Here is a 20,184-nt window from a genome sequence, read left to right as displayed (position 1 = left end):
AAAAATTGTTTCCCAGCTTTCTGCCTCCCTTCTAATTTTGGATGCATTGCTTCTGTTTGTACAAAAATTTTTTAATTTAATGTGATCAAAATCATCCATTTTGCATTTTATAATATACTCTATCTCTTGTTTGGTCATAAACTGTTTTCCTTTCCAGAGATCTGATAGGTAGACTATTCCTTTCTCTCCTAATTTACCTATGGTATCACCTCATGTCTAAATCATGTATCCATTTTGACCTTATTTTAGTATAAGGTGTAAGATGTTGGTCTATGCCTAATTTCTGCCATACTATCTTCCAGTTTTCCCAGCAGTTTTTGTCAAATACTGAGTTCCTATCCCAGAAGCTGGAGTCTTTGGGTATATCAAACACTACATTACGAGTGTCATTTACTACTGCATTTCCTGAGCCTAGCCTATTCCATTGATTTACCACTCTATTTTTTAGCCAGTACCAGATAGTTTTGATGACTGCCGCTTTATAGTAAAGCTCCAGGTTTGGTACCGCTAACCCACCTTCCTGTGAATTTTTTTTTTCATTATTTCCCTGGATATTCTTGATTTTTTGTTTTTCCAGATGAATTTTGTTATTATTTTTTCTAGCTCTATAAAATAATTTTTAGGTAGTCTGATTGGTATGGCACTGAATAAGTAAATTAATTTAGGCAGTATTGTCATTTTTACTATATTAGCTCTGCCTATCCATGAGCAATTGATATCTTTCCAATTATTTAGATCTGATTTGATTTGTGTGAAGAGTGTTTGGTAATTGTGTACATAGAGTTCCTGGGTTTGTCTTGGCAAGTAGACTCCCAAGTATTTTATATTATCTACTGTTACTTTAAATGGAATTTCTCTATCTCTTGCTGCTGGACTTTGTTGGTCATGTATAGAAATGCTGATGATTTATGTGGATTTATTTTATATCCTGCTACTTTGCTAAAGTTGTTAATTGTTTCAAGTAATTTTTGAGTTGATTCTCTAGGATTCTTTAAGTATACCATCATATCATCTGCAAAGAGTGATAGTTTTGTTTCCTCCTTGCCTATTCTAATTCCTTTAATTCCTTTCTCTTCTCTGATTGCTAAAGCTAGCATTTCTAGTACAATATTAAATAATAGGGGTGATAATGGACATCCCTGTTTCACCCCTGATCTTATTGGAAAGGCCTCTAATTTATCTCCATTGCATATAATACTTGCTGATGGCTTTAGGTAGATACTGTTTATTATTTTAAGGAAAGCTCCCCCTATTCCTAAACTCTCCAGTGTTTTTATTAGGAATGGGTGTTGTATTTTGTCAAAAGCTTTCTCTGCATCTATCGAGATAATCATATGATTTTGGTTGGTCTTCTTATTGATGTGGTTGATTATGTTAATAGTTTTCCTAATGTTGAACCAGCCCTGCATTCCTGGTATAAATCCCACCTGGTCATAGTGTATTATCCTGGTGATCACTTGCTGTAATCTCCTTGCTAATATCTTATTTAACATTTTAGCATCAATATTCATTAGGGAAATTGGTCTATAATTTTCTTTCTCTGTTTTTGCTTTGCCTGGTTTTGGTATCACCACCATATTTGTGTCATAAAACGAATTTGGTAGAACTCCTTCTTCACCTATTTTCCCAAATAATTTGTATAATATTGGAATTAATTGTTCTTTAAATGTTTGGTAAAATTCACCCATAAACCCATCTGGCCCTGGGGATTTTTTCTTAGGGAGTTCATTAATGGCTTGTTCAATTTCTTTTTCTAATATGGGTTTATTTAAGGATTTTATTTCCTCTTCAGTTAACCTGGGCAGTTTGTATTTTTGTAAATATTCATCCATTTCATTTAGATTGTCAAATTTACTGGCATACAGTTGGGCAAAATAATTCCTAATTATTGATTTAATTTCCACTTCATTGGTGGTAACATCACCTTTTTCATTTTTGATACTGGTAATTTGGTTTTCTTCTTTCTTTTTTTTTTAATCAAGGGGATGTCTTTAATGGCTATTTCTCAACCCAGGCTAAGTCTAATAGAAGTTTAACTTTAAGATAAGTGTAGTGTCACTGTCATGAGGAAAAACAGGAAGAAATTTCTAACAGGTAACATGAACTTGTTTACACAAATATAATGTGTTAAGATCATGAAAGTTACAGAAATACATAAATTTAACCTTGTCATTGATTAGGATTAGAAAGGCAATATAATAGTAGATAAAGAGCTAGTGAAGACAGGAAGATCTTGGATCAAAGTCCTGCCTCTGACACATACTGACTAGTCTAGTACCTGAAGTCATTGTGGAAAGTAAGCAGAGGGTGTCTTATTGTTCCCCACCTTATCCATGAGTACTCAGTTACTCAGGTTCCTGCCTTGACTTCTCCTATTCTCCCTATCTGAGCCTGTCAGTGCCTCATATTATTAAGTTGTCATCTTTCCTTCCCATCCTCCCTCCTAGGGTTGCATAATTGTGTAAATTGAGACCCAAGAGCACAGTTTTCTTCTCTGTTTCCCCTCCCCTCTTTCATTTTTTAGGAGTGTTCCCACCCAGAGGTTCAGAACTTCAGTTATCCCCTTCTAATCCTGTCTTTTTAGCTAGTCTCTATCCCCAACAATTCCCTGCCTACACAAATGACTTTTGTTAACATATGTGGGTATAAAAGGGCAAATGGTCCCCACACCAAAGACAACAACACAGCGACACAGGCAACAGGATACTTACTAAAGCTTCACTTTTACAGAGCTAGGATCCAAAAAACCTCTCAGCAGTCTAGAAAATTGAACTGAATGTAATAAGATAAAATTTAACAGGAAAAATTGTAAAGTGATACACGGGTACAAAAAATCAATTTCAAAAGGACAAATACAGGGCTAGATTATAATTTGTCTGAAAAAGAGATGGGGGTTTTAATGGACTGCAAGCCTATGTGTCAACAGAGTCAGTTGGTAGACAAAAATGCTAATAAGAGCTTGGGCTGCCTGGGAATAGTGTCCAGGATAAGGGATCTAAGTACTTTGTATTTATCATGAATGCATAAGTACCTTGACTGGTTCAGGCTGCATCTGAGCGACATTTTAGGAAGGACATTGACAAGCTAGAGATTTCCCCAGAGGAGGGTTATCAAAATGGTGAAAACCTTCAAGATCTTGCCACATTCAATTCATTCAACCAACATTTATTAAGTATCTTTTAACTGAGGGAATTCAACATGCACACATAGACACATATAAGATAACTTGGGGGAGGGGGGAGAGAGAGAGAGAGAGAGAGTGAGAGATAGAGTGAGAGAGAGAGAGTGAGAGTGAGAGAGAGAGTGAGAGATAGAGAGAGAGAGAGAGAGAGAGAGAGAGAGAGAGAGAGAGAGAGAAAGAGAGAGAGAGAGTCTTGACAGCTGAAGGCACCACTTCCTGTAGGAAGCAGCACCTTAACTGAGCCTCAAAGGAGCGAGAGATTCTTAGAAGTGAAGGTGAGAAGGTAAACTATTCCAGATGTGAAAGACAGACTGGGCAAAAGCGTGGAAACAAGAGAGAGGATATCTAGTTTGGGAAGCTACAAAATAGGCTTTTTTTTTCTTTTTTTCTTTTTTTTTTGAGGGGCAATGAGGGTCAAGTGACTTGCCCCAGGTCACACAGCTAGTGTCAAGTGTCTAAGGTCAGATTTGAACTCAGATCCTTCTGAATCCAGGGCGGGTGCTTTATCCACTGCGCCACCTAGCTGCCCCCAAAATAGGCTTATTAATGTAAGTCATGTGAAATGTCTGGAAGTTTGATTGGAGATACAGAGGATAACTTAGTATAGAGAGAAGTCGACAGCAGGGACAGGATAGCTATGCTCCAATGTTTGAAGGGCTGACAGATGGAAGAAAAATTAGAGTTCTTCATAGAAGGCAGAACTAGGTACAATGGAGGAAACTTGCAGAAGCATCTTTAGGTTTCACATCCCAAAAAATGTTACTCACAATAAGAGCTAACCAAGAGTGGAATGGGTTATCCCAGGAGGTAATTTGTTTCTCTTCATTGGAAGTCCTCAAGCAAAGTGTATAATTACTTCTGGGTAATACGGTTGGAGACATTCTTGGACAGGTAGAAGTTGGATTAGGTGGCCATTGAAACATCCTCCAGTTTGGATATTCTGTGATGGTAGTGGCTTAATGGTAAAGGCCTGGACTAGGATAATCGTAATAGGAATTTAAAGGAAGGGATAACCAAGAAAGAAATAAAAGACTTAGACTGACTGGAGATAGGAGAAGAAAAAGAATAAAACTTGATTTGTTGTTGTTTTAAAGACTGGAGCGTTGGAATGATGTTAGGAATATAAGGAAGTATGAAATGCTTCGAAAGTTACATGGTTCCCCATCACAGGAAACCTTCCTGCAGGGAACAGGTGGTCACTCATTAGGGACATTGTTAAAGGATGGGCTTAGAGTTCTTTGATTCCCTGACCACGGCTGGGACACATTCTGGATATGTACAACCTGTAATAGGCCTGTAGTGAAACATAGCACAGTGTGTGTGTCAGAGCCCAGCCCATCTGCACATTGTTAGGTGACACCAAGCTCCAGGCAAATCTAAAAGGATATTTTGCAAAAGCAACAGAAAGAAAAGACAACAGTTAGGTTTTATTTCCACATTTTTATTGAATTTACAAACCAGGAAGCTAAATATCAACTCAACTAAAAATCACTTTTTATTGAGTTAAAATGAAGTTTTATTTTAATTAGCTCAATGCCTCAACTCAATTTTTTAAAAGATGTCATTGTTTTCATTATAAAATTCACAAAGGAGAGGTCATGAGTTCAGAGGCAGGTGGCAGCTTCAAAACAACAAAACTCAATTTATTGTGTTTTCTCTACTGGAGGATGGACTTTTTTTATCCCCCCCCCCCGCCCCTCTTAAAAGAATGAGCACTTTGATGTATCTTTTGGATGCACTTGCCAAGTATTACTTATTATGCATCTCTGTGTATGTTTCTGTAGCCCAGCACATCATATTTCCCTGTTAGACTATAAGCCTTCTAAGGGCAGGCTTTTCTGAGTTTTGCATCTCACCTAAGCCCCCAACACAGTGCTCTGCACATAGTAGGTACATGATTCTATGTTTGTTGAATTGAATGCAGAAAGACATAAGAAAATAAGCTGCTAGCAGGAATTTAGCTAATAACAATACATGCCAACAACAAAAGGAATTTCCTGAGTGCTAGGAAAGGATTCTCATTCAATGTCTTTAATCTGTGCTTTCCCTGGTCTATTAGCTAGTCTGAATTCTACCTCAGCTTTATAAAATGACTGAGAGGCAAGAGGAGACCCAGAACATGAATACAGTATATTCTTCAACACTCAAATACCCTCCCAAGATCGCAGGTCACAGAATTCTGAACCAGAAGGAACTTTAAAGATTATCCAACTCGGGCTCTTCCAGCACCTAGGTGGCACAGCAAATAGAATGCCAGGACTGGAGACTTCTCTTCCTTGAATTCAAATCCAGCCTCAGACATTTACTAGCTGTGTGACCTTGCACAAGTCACTTCCTCCTGTTTACCTCAGTTTTCTCATCTGTAAACTGACTTGGAAATGGCAAACCTCTTAAGTATCTTTGCCAAGAAAATCTCACAAGGAGTTGGACACAACTGAAAACAGCCAAACAACAATCCAGCTCTTTAATTTTATGACTGAGGTACAGAAAGGGAAGTGATGTCATCAAAGACACATCCAGTGAGCTTTGACTGGAATCCTAGGTCCCCGTCTTCAAATCCAGTGTTCTTGCCACAACAGTAAAATATTTCTTCTAGATAAGCTAGTCCCTTACCTTGCTTGGGATGTTTTCTAAGATAAAGAGAATGTGAAGGTGGGTAGATTCCTTGGGAGGGGTAGAGAACAAAGTGATGTAAGTATATTTAACAGAAGAATCTCTAGACACCAGGTTAATCCCCTATCCCAATCAGAAGGGCCATTGTGCTCAGTTCTGGCATATTGACTGAGTTAAGGGAATTGGCAATAAACTCACTGAAAAATCCACAATTATGTCCAGTCATTTCTTTCTGAGGCCCACAGATCTGATTAATACCAGCAATAATGAAACTGAACATATAGCCTCAGCTCCCTCCCACTCCCCCCCTTTTTTTTTAACTTTCTCTGCAGAATCCTAGAACCTTAGAATTGAAACAAACTTAGAGTTGGAAAGGGATCTCTGATGGGTCTTTAGTTCAACCCTCCATTCAATGCAGGAATCCCTTTATGACTTTGTCCAGTGGTAGAGAATTCACTCTCTCCCAAAGCAAGCCATTTTACTGTCCAATAGCTTTGGTTGTTGCAAAGTTCTTTCAGCAACCACATTAGAGTATTGGCTTCCAGGACCTCCCTGTCTGACAATCCCTTCTCAGTCTCCTTTGCTGAATCATCTTCCTAATCCCCCAGTGCTCTGTCCTTTTCTCTCTCCTCTCTTTCCCTTGGTTATCTCACCCAAGACTTGGACTATCATCTGTACATGGATAATTCCCAAATCGGCCCTGAGCACTAGTCCCAGATTTCCAAAAGCCCACTGGATCAGAGCTCTAGAATTGGAAGTGGCCTTCAAAGTTGATTCAATGGGGTGAACTAATTTGCCCCAAGTTAAACAGGTAGTAAGTAGCAGAATCAGGATTCAAACACAGGTCTTCTGACTTCAAATGCAGAGCCCTTTCTCCAGCTCCATACTACTTCTCCTGACAGAAGGCCCAGAAGTACTACAAATTCAGCAAAACTAAATTCATCCTCCTTTCCCTTTTCTCAACTCTCTTATTTCTTTCAATGGTACCACAGTCATCCTAGCTGGTCATCCAGGCTTGAAATCTGGGAGTATCCTTCTACTTTCTTCCTTCTATCTCATCCCCCACATCCAATAAGTTGCCAAATCCTAGCAATTCTTCCTCCAAAAATCTTTCCAGGGGCAGCTAGGTGGTGCAGTGGATAGAGCACCAGCCCTGGATTGAGGAGGACCTGAGTTTAAATCAGACCTCAGACACTTAACAATTACTAGCTGTGTGACCCTAGGCAAGTCACTTAACCCCAATTGCCTCACAAAAACACACACACACAAAAAAAAAACAACCAAAAACCAAAACCAAAAATATCTTTCCAATCTGTCCTGCAACTGCCACTGCCACTGCCTACTTCAGGCCTCATCTGCCCTAGTATAACAGCCTTTGAACTGGCATCCTCGACTCCCCCTGTCCAATCCAGCATAGCAGAAAGAATCCTGGGTTTCAAGTCAGAGGATCTGGGCTTCGATGCCAACTTTGCTGCTTACCAGCTATGGAAGCTTTGGGGAACCCTTTGACTAGATAATCACTAACATGTGTTCTTGTTAACTCTAAGTGATTCTAAGGCACAGATCTGCTCTTGTCATTGCCTTGCTCAAAAAGTACCCCTGGCTCTTTCTTCACTGATGATAGGATGAAATTACTTAGTCTGGTGTTTTAAGGCCTTCCACAACTGGATTCCAATCTAATCTTCCAGCCTTATTTCATACTATTTGATTTCATGTACTTTATTTTTCAAAATGAATGGCTCAGGGGCAGCTAGGTGGCGTAGTGGCTAAAGCACTGGCCCTGGATTCAGAAGGACCTGAGTTCAGGTCTGGTACACTTACTAGCTGTGTAACCCCGGGCAAGTCACTTAACCCTCATTGTCCTGCAAAAAAATAATTTTTTAAAAATAAAAAATAAAATAAAAAACCAAAATGAATGGCTCACTCTTCCCAGATTTTATCTTTACCTCTCCCACATGGAATATACTCCATCCTTATATCTAACTGTTAAATATTTTTCTCTTCCTTCTCAAGTGCTACTTCCCTCATGTTGCCTTCCCTGGTCCCCCCAACCAAAAGCGATCTCTCCTTCTTCAAATCTTTCTAAAGGATTTTTCCTGTGCCTCCATCACTCCTTACCTTATAATATACTCATTCAAATTCAACAAACATTGAGCTTCTATTGTGTTTAAAGGACTATATACATATTTTGCATAATTAGACCGAAATCTCCTTGAGGCCAAGGACTGCTTTATTTTTTATATGTGTCCTCATTGCCCAGTAGAGCTCCTTGTAAATTTTAATAAGAGCTCGTTTAACTGAATTATAAATAATATCATATCCTGGGAGCTGCTGCTCAGAATGACTGCCCTCACAGAGTACTATGAGGCTCTGAATCAGATGGGCACGAAGGTGGCCTTGAATTTTACACCCTCTGGTTAAAAGGAAATCCCTTAGATTTCTATTAGAACATTCTGTTCCCCCAGAATTTGGAGTCATTATAGTAATTTCTCATCATGGACTCCATTTTTTTTTTTTCAAAAGCCCAGCATCAGCCTCTTTGGGAAGGGGCGGGGGGGGGGGGGGGGGGCCCGCGGCGGCGGCGCTTCATTGAATCCAAGCTGAACATGTCAGCAGGGCAATGTGAAAGCCAAGAAGCAAATATGACCTTAGGCTTCCCTGAGGGGAAGAGTGTTCAGAAAGGGGCAGGTAATTATCCTCCTGTACTCTTCTCTAGTTAAAGCGAGTCTCCAGTTCTGTGTTCAGTTGGAGTCACCATTGTTTAGGAAGGAGAATTACAGAAGAGGATGACCTAGAGGGTGAAAGGCAAGAGACCAGGAACCAGCAGAAACAATTACAAATGTTTAGACAGAAGAAGATAAGCCAGGGGACTGGGGACGGGGGACATGAAAGTGGACTTCAAATGTGGGCAGGTAGAAAAGAGATTAAATTTGTTCTTGCACCAGAGGGAGCAAAATGGGTAGAAATTGCAGAGGCAGATTTCATTCAGTAGAATGACTTTCTAACAAGGAAAAGCTTTTTAACAAGTAACGTTGTCCCATTGTAGAATGGACTTTCTTAGGAGGGAGTGAGAGGATCCCTCTCACTGGAGAACTGCATTCAGAAGCTGTTGGGGATGTTGAAGAGGCAAATCCTCCTCAGGTACAGGTAGGACTGTCCCTTCCAGCTCTGAGGTTGTATGTTCTTAGGCAGGTCCACTTTGCCCATAAACTGAACTTTAGAGTGCTTTCCAGTTTATAAGCTACTTTCCTCACAACAGCCCTGTGAGGGAGGTAGTGCAAGTATCATTATTCTCATTTTACAGTTGAGGAAACTGAGGCTCAGAGAGATCAAGGGACTTGCCCAGGGTCACACAGCTAAGTAAGTGGCAGAGACAGAACTTGAACTCATGTTTGAGGATGCCCAGTCCAGTGCTCTTTGCTCACTACCACACTGCCTCTCTCCTCTGTGCAAAAAGACCAGTTTCTAAATAGCGGCTTAAGATATTCCCTAAAGTGTGCACTTAGGTATCTTTTAAGCCCTGAGTGACAAACCCAAACTCCTCACTACCACCCACACACACACACACACACAGATGCACACACGTACACCTCCCCCCACCCCCATCCCCCCACTAGGAGTGTAGAAGGGAATCCTATTTAGTAGCTTGGAGGACAATGACCTCAGCCCCTCTTGACAGCCAATGTTCCCAGCAAGGCGGGAAGCAGAGGACTTTAGTCCTGGAATCCTCTGAGGTCACAGCACCTAATCCCATTATCTTCTGTGACTTGGCTTGGGCTCAAGTCCCAGGATCCCTGGGTAGGTGGATTGTAGTGGGGGTGATAGTTGGAGGGAAGTAGAAGGCATTGAATCCCAGGATTCTCAGAGACCCCAGTGCTGGCGTAGCAGGGGTTGATTGGCCTGTGATGACCAGTCTTTGAAGTATTCTCAGATAGTGTCCGCCTAGTTTTAGTTCAAGTAACCATGTGGAAACTTGAGGGTGGGGAGAGACTCGATTTCCAGCCGTCTAGGACTAAGAGGCTGCTACTATGAAATGACTCAAAGTCTTATAATGGAGAAGTCAGAAAAATTGATGACTCAAGGACTGCAGAGATAGAACTTTTTTCTTTTGTGGCTGAGGAGGCAACTTTGAGTTACGTCTCAGGAACTGGGTGAGGAAAGGGCTGCCCTGTCTCTTACTCTGCCAGTGTTGACTGTGAGCATATGGACACCACCACTGTCTTTCATATTTGCATCTCTGATTAAGTGACAGAACAGCAAACTTGAGATAGATATACATGGGTACTGACCTTGTGAGCTTTGCAAGGTCTGGAGAGAGATTATAGAACGACAAATGGTATCTTTCTCTCCCCTGCCAACCGAGCTGACATACTACCTGTCTGGAGAAAAAGGAGATGAGAACCCTGTGGAATCTAAGCAGAGGGATGGGTATCCACAAGGACAGCAGGGTGTAGATCTAGGCCTTTCCGATGACTCTGGATAAGAAATGTGTAAACAGTATTTGGGATCTTCTCAAAAATTAAACCCAAGGAGAGCCAGCATGAAAATATTAGTGGTTCTAATTTTGAGGAGCTTTATAGAAATGCATAAATGGTTTCACATAAACTTGGTGAAGAGCTCTCTATTGGACCAAGGGAAACTCTTGCTGAGCACCTCATAAATAAGAAGATGCATTAAATTTGTTGAATAACAATTTTCTGCAAATGTTAAATCAATCTTGGAATGATCCTCAGACAGCTATGGTGATAATTAGAGATGACAAAATAATGTGAAGAATGTCTATAATGTAGAATTGCTTTTCAAGACCAAGTTGTATATTATGACTTGTGTTCTGAGATCACTCATGATTACAGTGATTGCAATCACTGACATGGCTGTAAGGCATGATTTCAAGAGTAATCCCACTCTGTTCCAACTCAGTAACTACTGATCCATCAGTTCTTCTGGCTCTACAGCCTTTTAGATGATTTTTTTTCTGAATGGCCAGAAAATGGCTTTCCCCACACTGAGATATAGTCTTGACATGGTCACTTGGATTGCAACCAGACAGGGAATGTCTGAAGTCTATTCTAAGGACTGGCACTCACTGGGAGGTCCATCCATGCTATCTTTCTAAATCTCCAGGATCTTCTGATGCTTAAATTTCCAAAGTCCTCAAATCATTTAGATCTATGGGTTCTGATATCCCAGAATCCTCTTGAATCCCTGGGACCTCCCATGTCCCAGAACTGTTTGAAGCTGGAAGTCCAAATGGCTAAAAATCCTCAGTTTGAATAGGGTCTAAGGCCCTTGGTGGCTGGTTGATCTGAAGTCCCAGAAATCTCTGTAGTTGGATGAGCCTTCAGAAGAGGAGGTTCTAGAGTTCCCGAGATCCAACAGGGACCAATATTCTAATGCCTCAAGATCAAGATCATAGAACCACAGAGGGCCAGAGGGTCAGAGTACAAAGGGACCTGAAAAATTGTCCATTCTGACTTTCTTATTGTATAGAGAAGGAAAATTACTTGTCAAAAGTTGCAAAACAAACTTGAAGTCAGGTCTTCTACAGTCTCAGAACCTTTCAGTTCTGGCATAAGGTATGCCAGAAAACACAGAGACCCAGCTCTGAGCAAACTCAAAAGGATATAGAGTACCTAGCTACAAACTTGCTGTGTGTCCTTGAATAAGTCCTCAGTCTTCTCCAGAGAAGGACTCCAAGGGAACCATGAGGATGTGACATCCAGGAGCAGTACAAATTATATTCCTCCTGAGGGAGGGAGAGAGAGAGAGAAATCAGAAAGTAATGGGAATTGAGTGGTATCATCAAGGAGTAGTTATGAAATGGATTCCAGGTGTCCACAAAGGAGGCATTTAGAAGAGAATTCACAGCAGGGGATACCATAGAGGCAAAGTCATGGGGGTTAGGAAAAAGGGAGTCACCTGTTTGGGGGTTCATGGCCTCATTTTCCCAGTGTTTGTCCTGGGCGTGCCTTCTCTAGCTTCTTCCTCCTCTCTTCAGGGATCTCTTTCAAACTAATGCCATGGTTACTGGCCCTAGGGAAATGAAAACACCAACAATAACAAAATCTTACATCTACACACTTTTCAAGTTATTTTGAATTTGTCTTTTTATAAATATATAAACTTTACACTTTCTAAAGCACTTTCACATAGACTATCTCTTTTGGTTCTCATGACACCCCAATGAGGCAAGTGATTATCTCCATTTTACACACAGTGAAATTGAGACTGAGAGAAAAATGATTGGTCCAAGGTCACTACTTAGATTGGAACCCAGATCTCCTGACTTGGGGGAGAGAACAAAGATAGAAACTGTAGGGAGGCAGAGATGGGATAGAGGGGAAAGGATAGGAAGGACATAGGCAGCAGCCTCTTTTCATGGGATCATAGGGTTTGGAGCTGAAAGGGGTCTTAAAGATTATGGAGCAGCTAGGTGTTGCAGTGGATAAAGCACTGGCCCTGGATTCAGGAGGACCTGAGTTCAAATCTGGCCTCAGACACTTGACACTTACTAGCTATGTGGCCCTGGGCAAGTCACTTAACCCTCATTGCCCCACAAAAAATAAAATAAAATAAGTATATAATTTATTATATATATATTCTGTATTCTCTCTATATATAAATATAAAATCTAGTCCTTTTATTTCTCAACACATGTAGATGTAGAAAAATTGGAGAAGACGGTCATAGTAATAGGAGACTATCAAATCCTCCCTTAAGCTTTTCTACCTCCAATCCTGACATGTCTGTGGGCCCTAACCCCACCCACCTTCCCATGGTCTAAGCCCACTCACCCTGACTGCAGATCAGGAGGGGTAGGAATAGGCTTGTTAAACCCTTTTCTCCCCACGAGCCAGTAGGTATCCTCTACGCCCTTTCCCTGTGGGGAGAAATGTGGGAAGGCTATCAGAGTAGATCTGGGATTAGGAAGGAAGGTTGATACAGAGATCAAGAGGACCACAGTGAAAAAAGGCTGGATCTAGGGAGGAAGTTCAAAGCCAATGGGCTCCAGTGAACTGAAGAGTAGTAGCCAGAGGAGTCTCAGACTAGGGGGCAAGGCTAACCCAGAGACCAATGGGGTGTCTTCTTGGAGCAAAGCCTGGAGACAGCTCTACATTATTAGTCTAGGGTATGAGAAGATGTTGGAGGGAGAGGGGAAGGAGCAAGAGAGGCCTGGTATCCTGGGGGATGTACCTATTCTAGCCAAGGGATAGGAGGAAGGATGGATAATCATTGAGAGTACTGGAGAAAAAGCTAGAAAGATTCTAATGAAACCACACTACCTAACTGATACATTTGTAAATACTCCAAGAAATATTTAGGCATCTTCAAAAGTTAGGATGCAGTCTGCATACTAACCCCAGAAGTGGGTAAATTTATAATTTCCTTAAAAATGGATTTTTATTTGTAGGCTTATTCTTTTACCAGAGCTTTAAAAAATAAAATAATATCATTTGTTTGCTTTTCTGGAGAGGAAGAGAGTGTGCGATCGAGAGGAAAAGAATGAAAATTAGGGAAGATGTAGCAGTGAGACCAAAAGCTTTCAGAAGGGACAGTCCCATTATGAGGGTGGTCCTCTAGTAGGGGAAGCACTTATTAAGCACTTATTACATGCCAGGAAATGTGCTAAGTACTTTGCAAATATTATGTAATTTAATCCTTACAACCTGGGGGGTGAGTGCAATTATTAGTCCCCATTTTATAGTAGAGGAAACAAGCACAGAGGATAAGTAACTTGTCCAAGGTTATACAACTAGTGCACAATGCCTGGCACACAGTAAGTAGCATGTAAATGTTAGTGATGACAACTACGATGATGATGATTGAGGAAAGATTTGAACTCAGAATTTCCTGATCCCAGGTCCAGCACTCTCCACTGCACCACTAGCTGCTTCTGTAAAGCATCACCTTGAGTTCTGTTCTGCCTCTGACTTCTACCTGGAAGCCTTCATTCAAACCCTGAAGAATCTTCACTGTGCTCAAGTTCACATGGATTCGATAGGCTGAGGGAAAGACAGATTGATAATTCAGAATATGCTCCAAAATTTCAAACTCCAAACTGGTACCCCATCCTTTCCTGCCCTCCCAAGCTGGTTTTTTCACTTCTCCCTGCTCTACCTCTGCCCTGACTACAGCAGACCCTCCTTATTTTTCTTCCTGCCCCAATGTGTCCAAACCTCCACCCTGGCCCCAGCTCACGTAATCCTGTGGATTCCATTCGAGAGGCTGTGTTGACCGTATCTCCAAAGAGGCAGTAACGAGGCATGGTGAGGCCTACCACTCCAGCCACACAAGGGCCTGATTATAGAAAGAGGTGGCACAAAGTCATAGAAACACACAGAGACATGGATCAGAGAGAAAACAGAGGATGTGTTTTTGGAAAACAAAACCAGTGCAGTTTAAGGGGATTTGGGAGAGCCAAAGACAGAAAATTTATCCCTGCAGTAGAGCCCAATAGAATGGTCTGGGGAGCTCTAGAGAGGAAAATCATTTATTGGTGATGGGTGGGAGTTCTTGGTGGATGGGGTGATTACCAGAATGCAGGCCTATACGGATGCGTACGGGAACCTCTGGCATATGGCGCATGCGGAAGGAGCCCACAGAGCTGAGGATGTCCAGTGACATGTTGGCAATCTCCACTGCATGCCTCTGCCCATTCCTCTTGGGTAAGCCTGAAGCTACCATGTAAGCATCACCAATTGTCTCTACCTTTGGGAACCAAGACAGCCAACAATGAGCCATTCCCAAGTCCCTACCTAGTGGCTGATTTCCATGGAATCTTCTATTCCAGCTTCTTTCCTTCCTGTGATTCTTCTGGGCCCAAATACTCAATGTTGGACCCACTCCACTGCTTAAGCTAAAGTTCTCACCCCACCCCCCCAAACTGCTATGGCATCAAAAAGAAAACTGGGACTCCAGAGTAGTAGCACCCCTCTGACCCTTTTCTCTAAAGCTTCCACTCCCCATCCCTACCCCTCCATGTCCCCAACCTTGTAGACATCGTGGGAGCCAATGATGGCATCAAAAAGTGTGTAGAGGTCATTAAGCAGATCAACAACCTCAATGGGCTCACTCATGGCTGAGATAGTGGTAAAGCCAACAATGTCACTGAAGTACAGAGTGACCTCCTCAAAATATTCAGGCTCTACTGGAATCCCCAGTTTCAGAGCCTCAGCCACAGACCTGGAGAAGAGAGCACAGTGAGTACATGGCCAGAGGGGTCCATTCAGCAAACACTGAGCAACTTATTTTATGCTGGGCATCATGGATGGTAAGTTCTGGGGAAAAATAATCTCTGCCCTGAAAGAGCTCAGCACAAGAACAGGGTGAGACACACAGATAACTCTGATAAAAGGTGCCATACATAGACAGTGCTATGGGAGCTCAGAAGAGTCAGAGATCATGCCTGGCAGGGAAGATCAAGGAAAGCATCATGGAGGAAGTGGTGTTTGAGCTAGGCCTCAGGGAGTACCTGCCAGGCAGAGGAAACAGAATGAGGACAGAAGTGGGATACAGTTAAGGAGCAGCAAATAGTCTAATTTGGCTGGAGAGGAGGGCTGTGGGATGGTCAAGGCAAAGTATATCTGTATCTAGGACCTCAGTCATCTCAATGGGGGAGGACAATAAGAAAAAGGAGGAAGGTGGATTAAATTATCGGAGCCTTCGAGCTCAGGTAGTCTATGGTCCAAAGAGAACTACATGGCCAAGGGGTCGTCAAAGACTTGGCCACTGACTTGAGGTGAGGAGTATAGATAGGATCCCTGTCCTCAAAGTCTTGACCACTATCCTGGAAAGAAGGACATGGGGCAAAGCAGAGACCACGGGATGGACTGGTGGGAATCACATCTTAGTTTTCACAGTTAGAAGGGACATTAGAGGTCATCTAGACTTATACCCTCATTTTACAGATGAAGAAAGTGAGACCCAAGAAAGTGAAGCAGCTTGTCCAGCATCCCACAGGTAGCAAGCACAGGTAGAGGTAGGATTTGAACTCAGGTCTTTTAATTTCACATTCAGAGCACTCTCCATAGCACTACTGACTCTCAGATAAGCAAGCCTTAACTTACCCCACTAACCCATGCTCCCATCATTTCCCTGGATGCTTGTGATTGCCATATTCAATACATTTAAAACCTCCCGCCTCTCTCCAGGCTTATACAGTTTGGTCCCAATTAGTGCCAATAATGAATCCTGTGATATGGTCCCATTATTTGAATCTGTACTGCATATTTCCATTGGGCTGGAACCAATGGTCATATTTTACCCAATTATACCTTTGAATAGCCCAAATGCAAGTACATGTTACTCCTCTTCATGGGATTTGTTATTTGCATTAATCAGGATCCAACTACGTAGCCAAATTCTGATCCTTCTCAGGGAGAAATCTAGTTGGAGGAACGGTTCACATAGACTGCTCTTTGGCCTGGCTTCTCAGGCTCACCCTCCACCCACAGCCGTTCTCCTTCCCCTCCACCAAAGCGTCCCCACAGAGTCACTCACGGGGGGAGCATCTGAGTGAGCAGTTTGTCTGTCTTCTGCTTCTCAAGCTCTAACTCCTCTGTCCGCTCTCGAATCAGATCCTCCAGGTTGCTAGAATATTGTTCCAGCATCCGAAGCATGGAATCAATGATGTTTGTCTTCCGTCCCTTGTTGATGTTCTTGAACTGGTGGGGAGGAGGTGTTTAAGGACTCAGTCTCACATCAGGTGGAGGGCTGCAGCCCTAATCCACTACCAAGGCCAAACTCCTCCACTCACTCCATCACCCCCTACTCCAACAAGGCTTTTCTTCCTTCTTCCCTTTCCCCAGCCATTTAACCAGTAAAGTTGGATCTTCCTTCTCTCTCCTATCAATTCTTGTTCTCACAGTCAGATTCCCTCATGTCTACCAGCTTTGAGTCTAGCCAGGGTAAACTGTTTCTTTGAAAACTGTGCTAGCCTCTACCTTCATTGTTTGTGTTACTATCTACCGATGGCTTTGAGCCATAACTGCGACACTTGTAACACAAAATAAGTACCTATGGGCATAGAGAACACAGTTTTCTGCCATTAAAAATATGTGCACTTACAAAAAGTGATATTAAAAGCATTCTCCTGTTGTTTCACCCGTGTGTTGTACTTTAAGCAGCTTCCTACATTACCTCACCTATCTGCCCCTAGTCCTAATTCTACTCTGGGCCTCCTACCTGAGGGACTAGGCATGCGCTGCATACCAGCTAAAGGTACCTCCTGCTATCTACCCTAATGTCTCCCTCTACCCCCAATCACCTGGCTGAATGCAAGATTACGCTAATCCTTGGTTATGAGGTAAGGGGCTACTCTGCTTCTACATATTCCTAGGATCCCCCTCCCCGCCCCAGTTCCAGACCAGGTCAAAGGTTGTGTCCATGGTGGGCCTTAGTTCTGGCTGCTCTGCCCAGCACTGCTTCATGAGCTGGATACACTCCATGGGGGCCTGGTCTATGGACACTGAGGGCCGGCACATTGGTGGAGGGCTCTGCACTTTTTGGACAATCTCTGTGGGTAAAGAGAGAATAGAATTCAGAATCTAAGTACCAAACCAAAATCATCCCTGATCCCAGCTGATCTATGAGGGACTTCTGGGAAGGATGTATGAGAAAAGGCTGGGGACAGTGGTACAGAAGGGAGTGTGGTGATAGGGAAATGGACTTTTGGGATCCATTGAAAAGAGGCTGAGATATTGAGGAGGTTGGAGGCCTAATAAGAAAGACTAGAAGGCTGATAGCAAAGGACCAGTGGATAGTATAAGGTTAGGAGCTAAGGGTTCTGGGGCCGGAGGGCTTCTTTGTAGATGAGTTTCAACAGTATGTGTTGTATGTGAGGGTGAGGGGACCCTAAGAACACTGTGCCATTTTAACCTTGAAGGTCTAGCCAAGGATAGGCCCAGGCATTTGGGTGTGCCAGCTGAGGCTGGTAATTCCCAGCACTCCCCATGTCTCTGAGATAGCCTGCCACCAACCAGAAGTGAGGATGACATTTTAACTTTGCCCCCACGGAGATGCTCTACCCACCCTAGCAATCCAGGGAGGCTCCCCCAAAAGTTCCCGAATAGTGTGGTAGGTTCCAACGTGAGGAAAGGGAGCCCCAGAAAGGGTGAGAAAATGGGGCCTTTAAGGACAAGTTCCGGGTTAGTATCCCTGGGAGTGAAGGGAGGTCAAAGGGTTAGGAGTGAGCCAAAGGACCCAGGATTGGGAGAGCCCCTGTGTAAGTAAAGAGGTCTTCCTGCTGACTTCCTCCCCAAAGAACAAGCCCAAAATGGAGGTTGGAGAGATACCCTCAGGGGTCAGCTCCAACATGGCATAAGGCTCACAGCGGCATACAACTTCTTGCATGATGATGCCCACGCTGAACACATCTCCCTGCAGGGTCCCCTGTCGTTCCAAAGCCTCGTTCCGCAGGAGTTCAGGGGCTGTCCACAAGCGGTCTTATGGGAAAGAGGGTAGAGGATAGGGAGGGAAAGGGAAAACTCTTTTTTGTTGTTGGTTTTTTTGTTTTGTTTTGTTTTTGGTTTTTTTTTTAGTGAGGCAATTGGGTTTAAGTGACTTGCCCAGGGTCACACAGCTAGTAAGTGTCAAGTGTCTGAGGCCGGATTTGAACTCAGGTCCTCCTGACTCCAGGGCCGGTGCTCTATCCACTGCGCCACCTAGCTGCCCTGGGAAAACTCTTAACATGCCACACTGAGGGCCAAGGCCAGGATCTATGACATCACTCTCTGCTTCTCCCCAACTCACTAACCAACCCAGGGCCCACAAAAAGTTTCTGCCACTATCAGGAGACTTGCTTCTCATAGAATCAGCTGGAAGAGACCTCAGAGGTCATCAGGTCCAACATGCCAATTTTCCAGGGGAAGAAACTGAAGCGGAGAGAGGGAAAAGGCCTTGCCTAAAATCATAGGTGTTTCCTTGCAAAGTCAGAACTAAAGGTTCTTTGCACCAAAACCTCTTCCCCTGGAGGGGAGTCCTCACTCCCTCAGCCATAGACCATAAGATGCCAGAAAAAGGGAACTTAAAGATTATCTCTTCCAAGTCTCTCATTTTACCTTTCTGAAGATTTCCTCTTCTGTAAAAAGAAAGGAGAAGAGGAGGGAAATGGGTGGATTAGGTGATCTCTAAAGTCATTTTTGTCTTGATGGCATGCCAGACCCTTATTCTCAAGATGTCACAAATTGAACTTATCATTGTATCACCTTCTCAAGGAAGCCTTCCTTGGCCCCAAACTGGGAAAGAAAGGACCCTTTTCCCCTCAGACTTCAGACATGACCTTTTTTTTTTTTTTTGCAACTCAATGATGTGCTTAGAATGTATAATCATATTGTCTATGGATGCCATATACTCCTCCTGACTGTAGTTTCCATCATGATAAGCACTGTATCTAAATTATATCTCCTCTTTAGAGCAAAGATTCTTAAATTGGGGGTCACAAACTAATTTGGGGGTCATGAAAAATTTGGCAACAGTAAAAGGTTATGTATACCTATTTTATATACCCAGGGTTGCATAAAAATTTCTTGTTTGAACTAAAAATCCTATGAAAACAAATGTTGAAAACTATGCTTATATGTAACTGGAAAATAATAAAATACTTTTATTTATTTAAAAAAATTTCTCATTTGAAAAGGGGTCAAGAGTGGACAATGTTTAAGAAGCCCTGAGTTAGAGGAAGAGTTGTATAATGGCTACAAGCTGCCCTTAGTGTCAAGAAGACTTGGCTCTTCAAATCCTGTCATACAAGCTCTGTGACCTCAACCATCACCACCTGGTTCCCCCAAGCAACTCTCTGAAAGGTTAGGTTACAAAATAGTTGCAGGTCAGCATTAGTGGAGGGAGATTCCACATTGGGGTTTCCAAACCCACATGCCAATTAAATCACAGATCCGACCAAAAAATAAACATTGTTTCTCTCCACATCTAGCACTGATGTCTGCACATAATGGACACTATTTGCTGAACTGAATTGAGCTCTACCTCTGCTCAGCCAGTTTAATTTCCCCTTCCCAACTGTGACTTGTATGTCAGAGTTGTGTTACTATTCTCCCTGGCACAAGGGAAACTAATTTGCTTAAGATTTTATAGCTGGTCAGTGGCAGAGCTTAGAAGAGGACCCAAATCTCCTGACATCTGACTGACCCATGCTTTCGCCTTTACTTTTTGCAGATTGATAAGGGGAGGCGCAGTACCCCCTTTTCCTAACCGAGTCTGGGACTAAGCTCACCTTCACTATTGCTCCAGGGACTGAGCCCCCATCCCATTAAACATTAGAAGCTCTGGAGACTTCCCACTTTCCTGTTAGGCTTTAAGGAGATTTGGAGATGGGAGAAATGAATCTCTACCCCGGACCTAGGGGTCTCAGGTCCTTGGAAGTAGGAGCCTCT

The 20,184-nt window shown here is 42.7% G+C and overlaps 1 protein-coding gene across 1 annotated transcript in view; it reads right to left on the bottom strand.

Moving 5' to 3' along the window:
- Positions 1-11,733: 11,733 nt before the first annotated feature.
- GUCY2D (guanylate cyclase 2D, retinal) overlaps positions 11,734-20,184 on the bottom strand; it is a 29,719-nt gene continuing 21,268 nt past the window's right edge. Inside the window, exons 10-18 of the mRNA XM_043962790.1 lie at positions 18,088-18,237; positions 17,161-17,309; positions 16,295-16,458; positions 14,785-14,977; positions 14,329-14,503; positions 13,994-14,092; positions 13,703-13,797; positions 12,589-12,674; positions 11,734-11,827 (exon numbers count right to left, since the gene is read on the bottom strand). Coding sequence (XP_043818725.1) covers positions 11,734-11,827; positions 12,589-12,674; positions 13,703-13,797; positions 13,994-14,092; positions 14,329-14,503; positions 14,785-14,977; positions 16,295-16,458; positions 17,161-17,309; positions 18,088-18,237 — 1,205 coding nt within the window. The remainder of the gene's footprint in view (positions 11,828-12,588; positions 12,675-13,702; positions 13,798-13,993; positions 14,093-14,328; positions 14,504-14,784; positions 14,978-16,294; positions 16,459-17,160; positions 17,310-18,087; positions 18,238-20,184) is intronic.

Source organism: Dromiciops gliroides, chromosome 4 (genome assembly GCF_019393635.1).
Source record: "Dromiciops gliroides isolate mDroGli1 chromosome 4, mDroGli1.pri, whole genome shotgun sequence".
NCBI classification, from domain to species: Eukaryota; Metazoa; Chordata; class Mammalia; order Microbiotheria; family Microbiotheriidae; genus Dromiciops; species Dromiciops gliroides.
The sequence above is the reverse complement of the archived record's forward strand: the minus strand, read 5'-3'. Positions and strand labels throughout refer to the sequence as shown.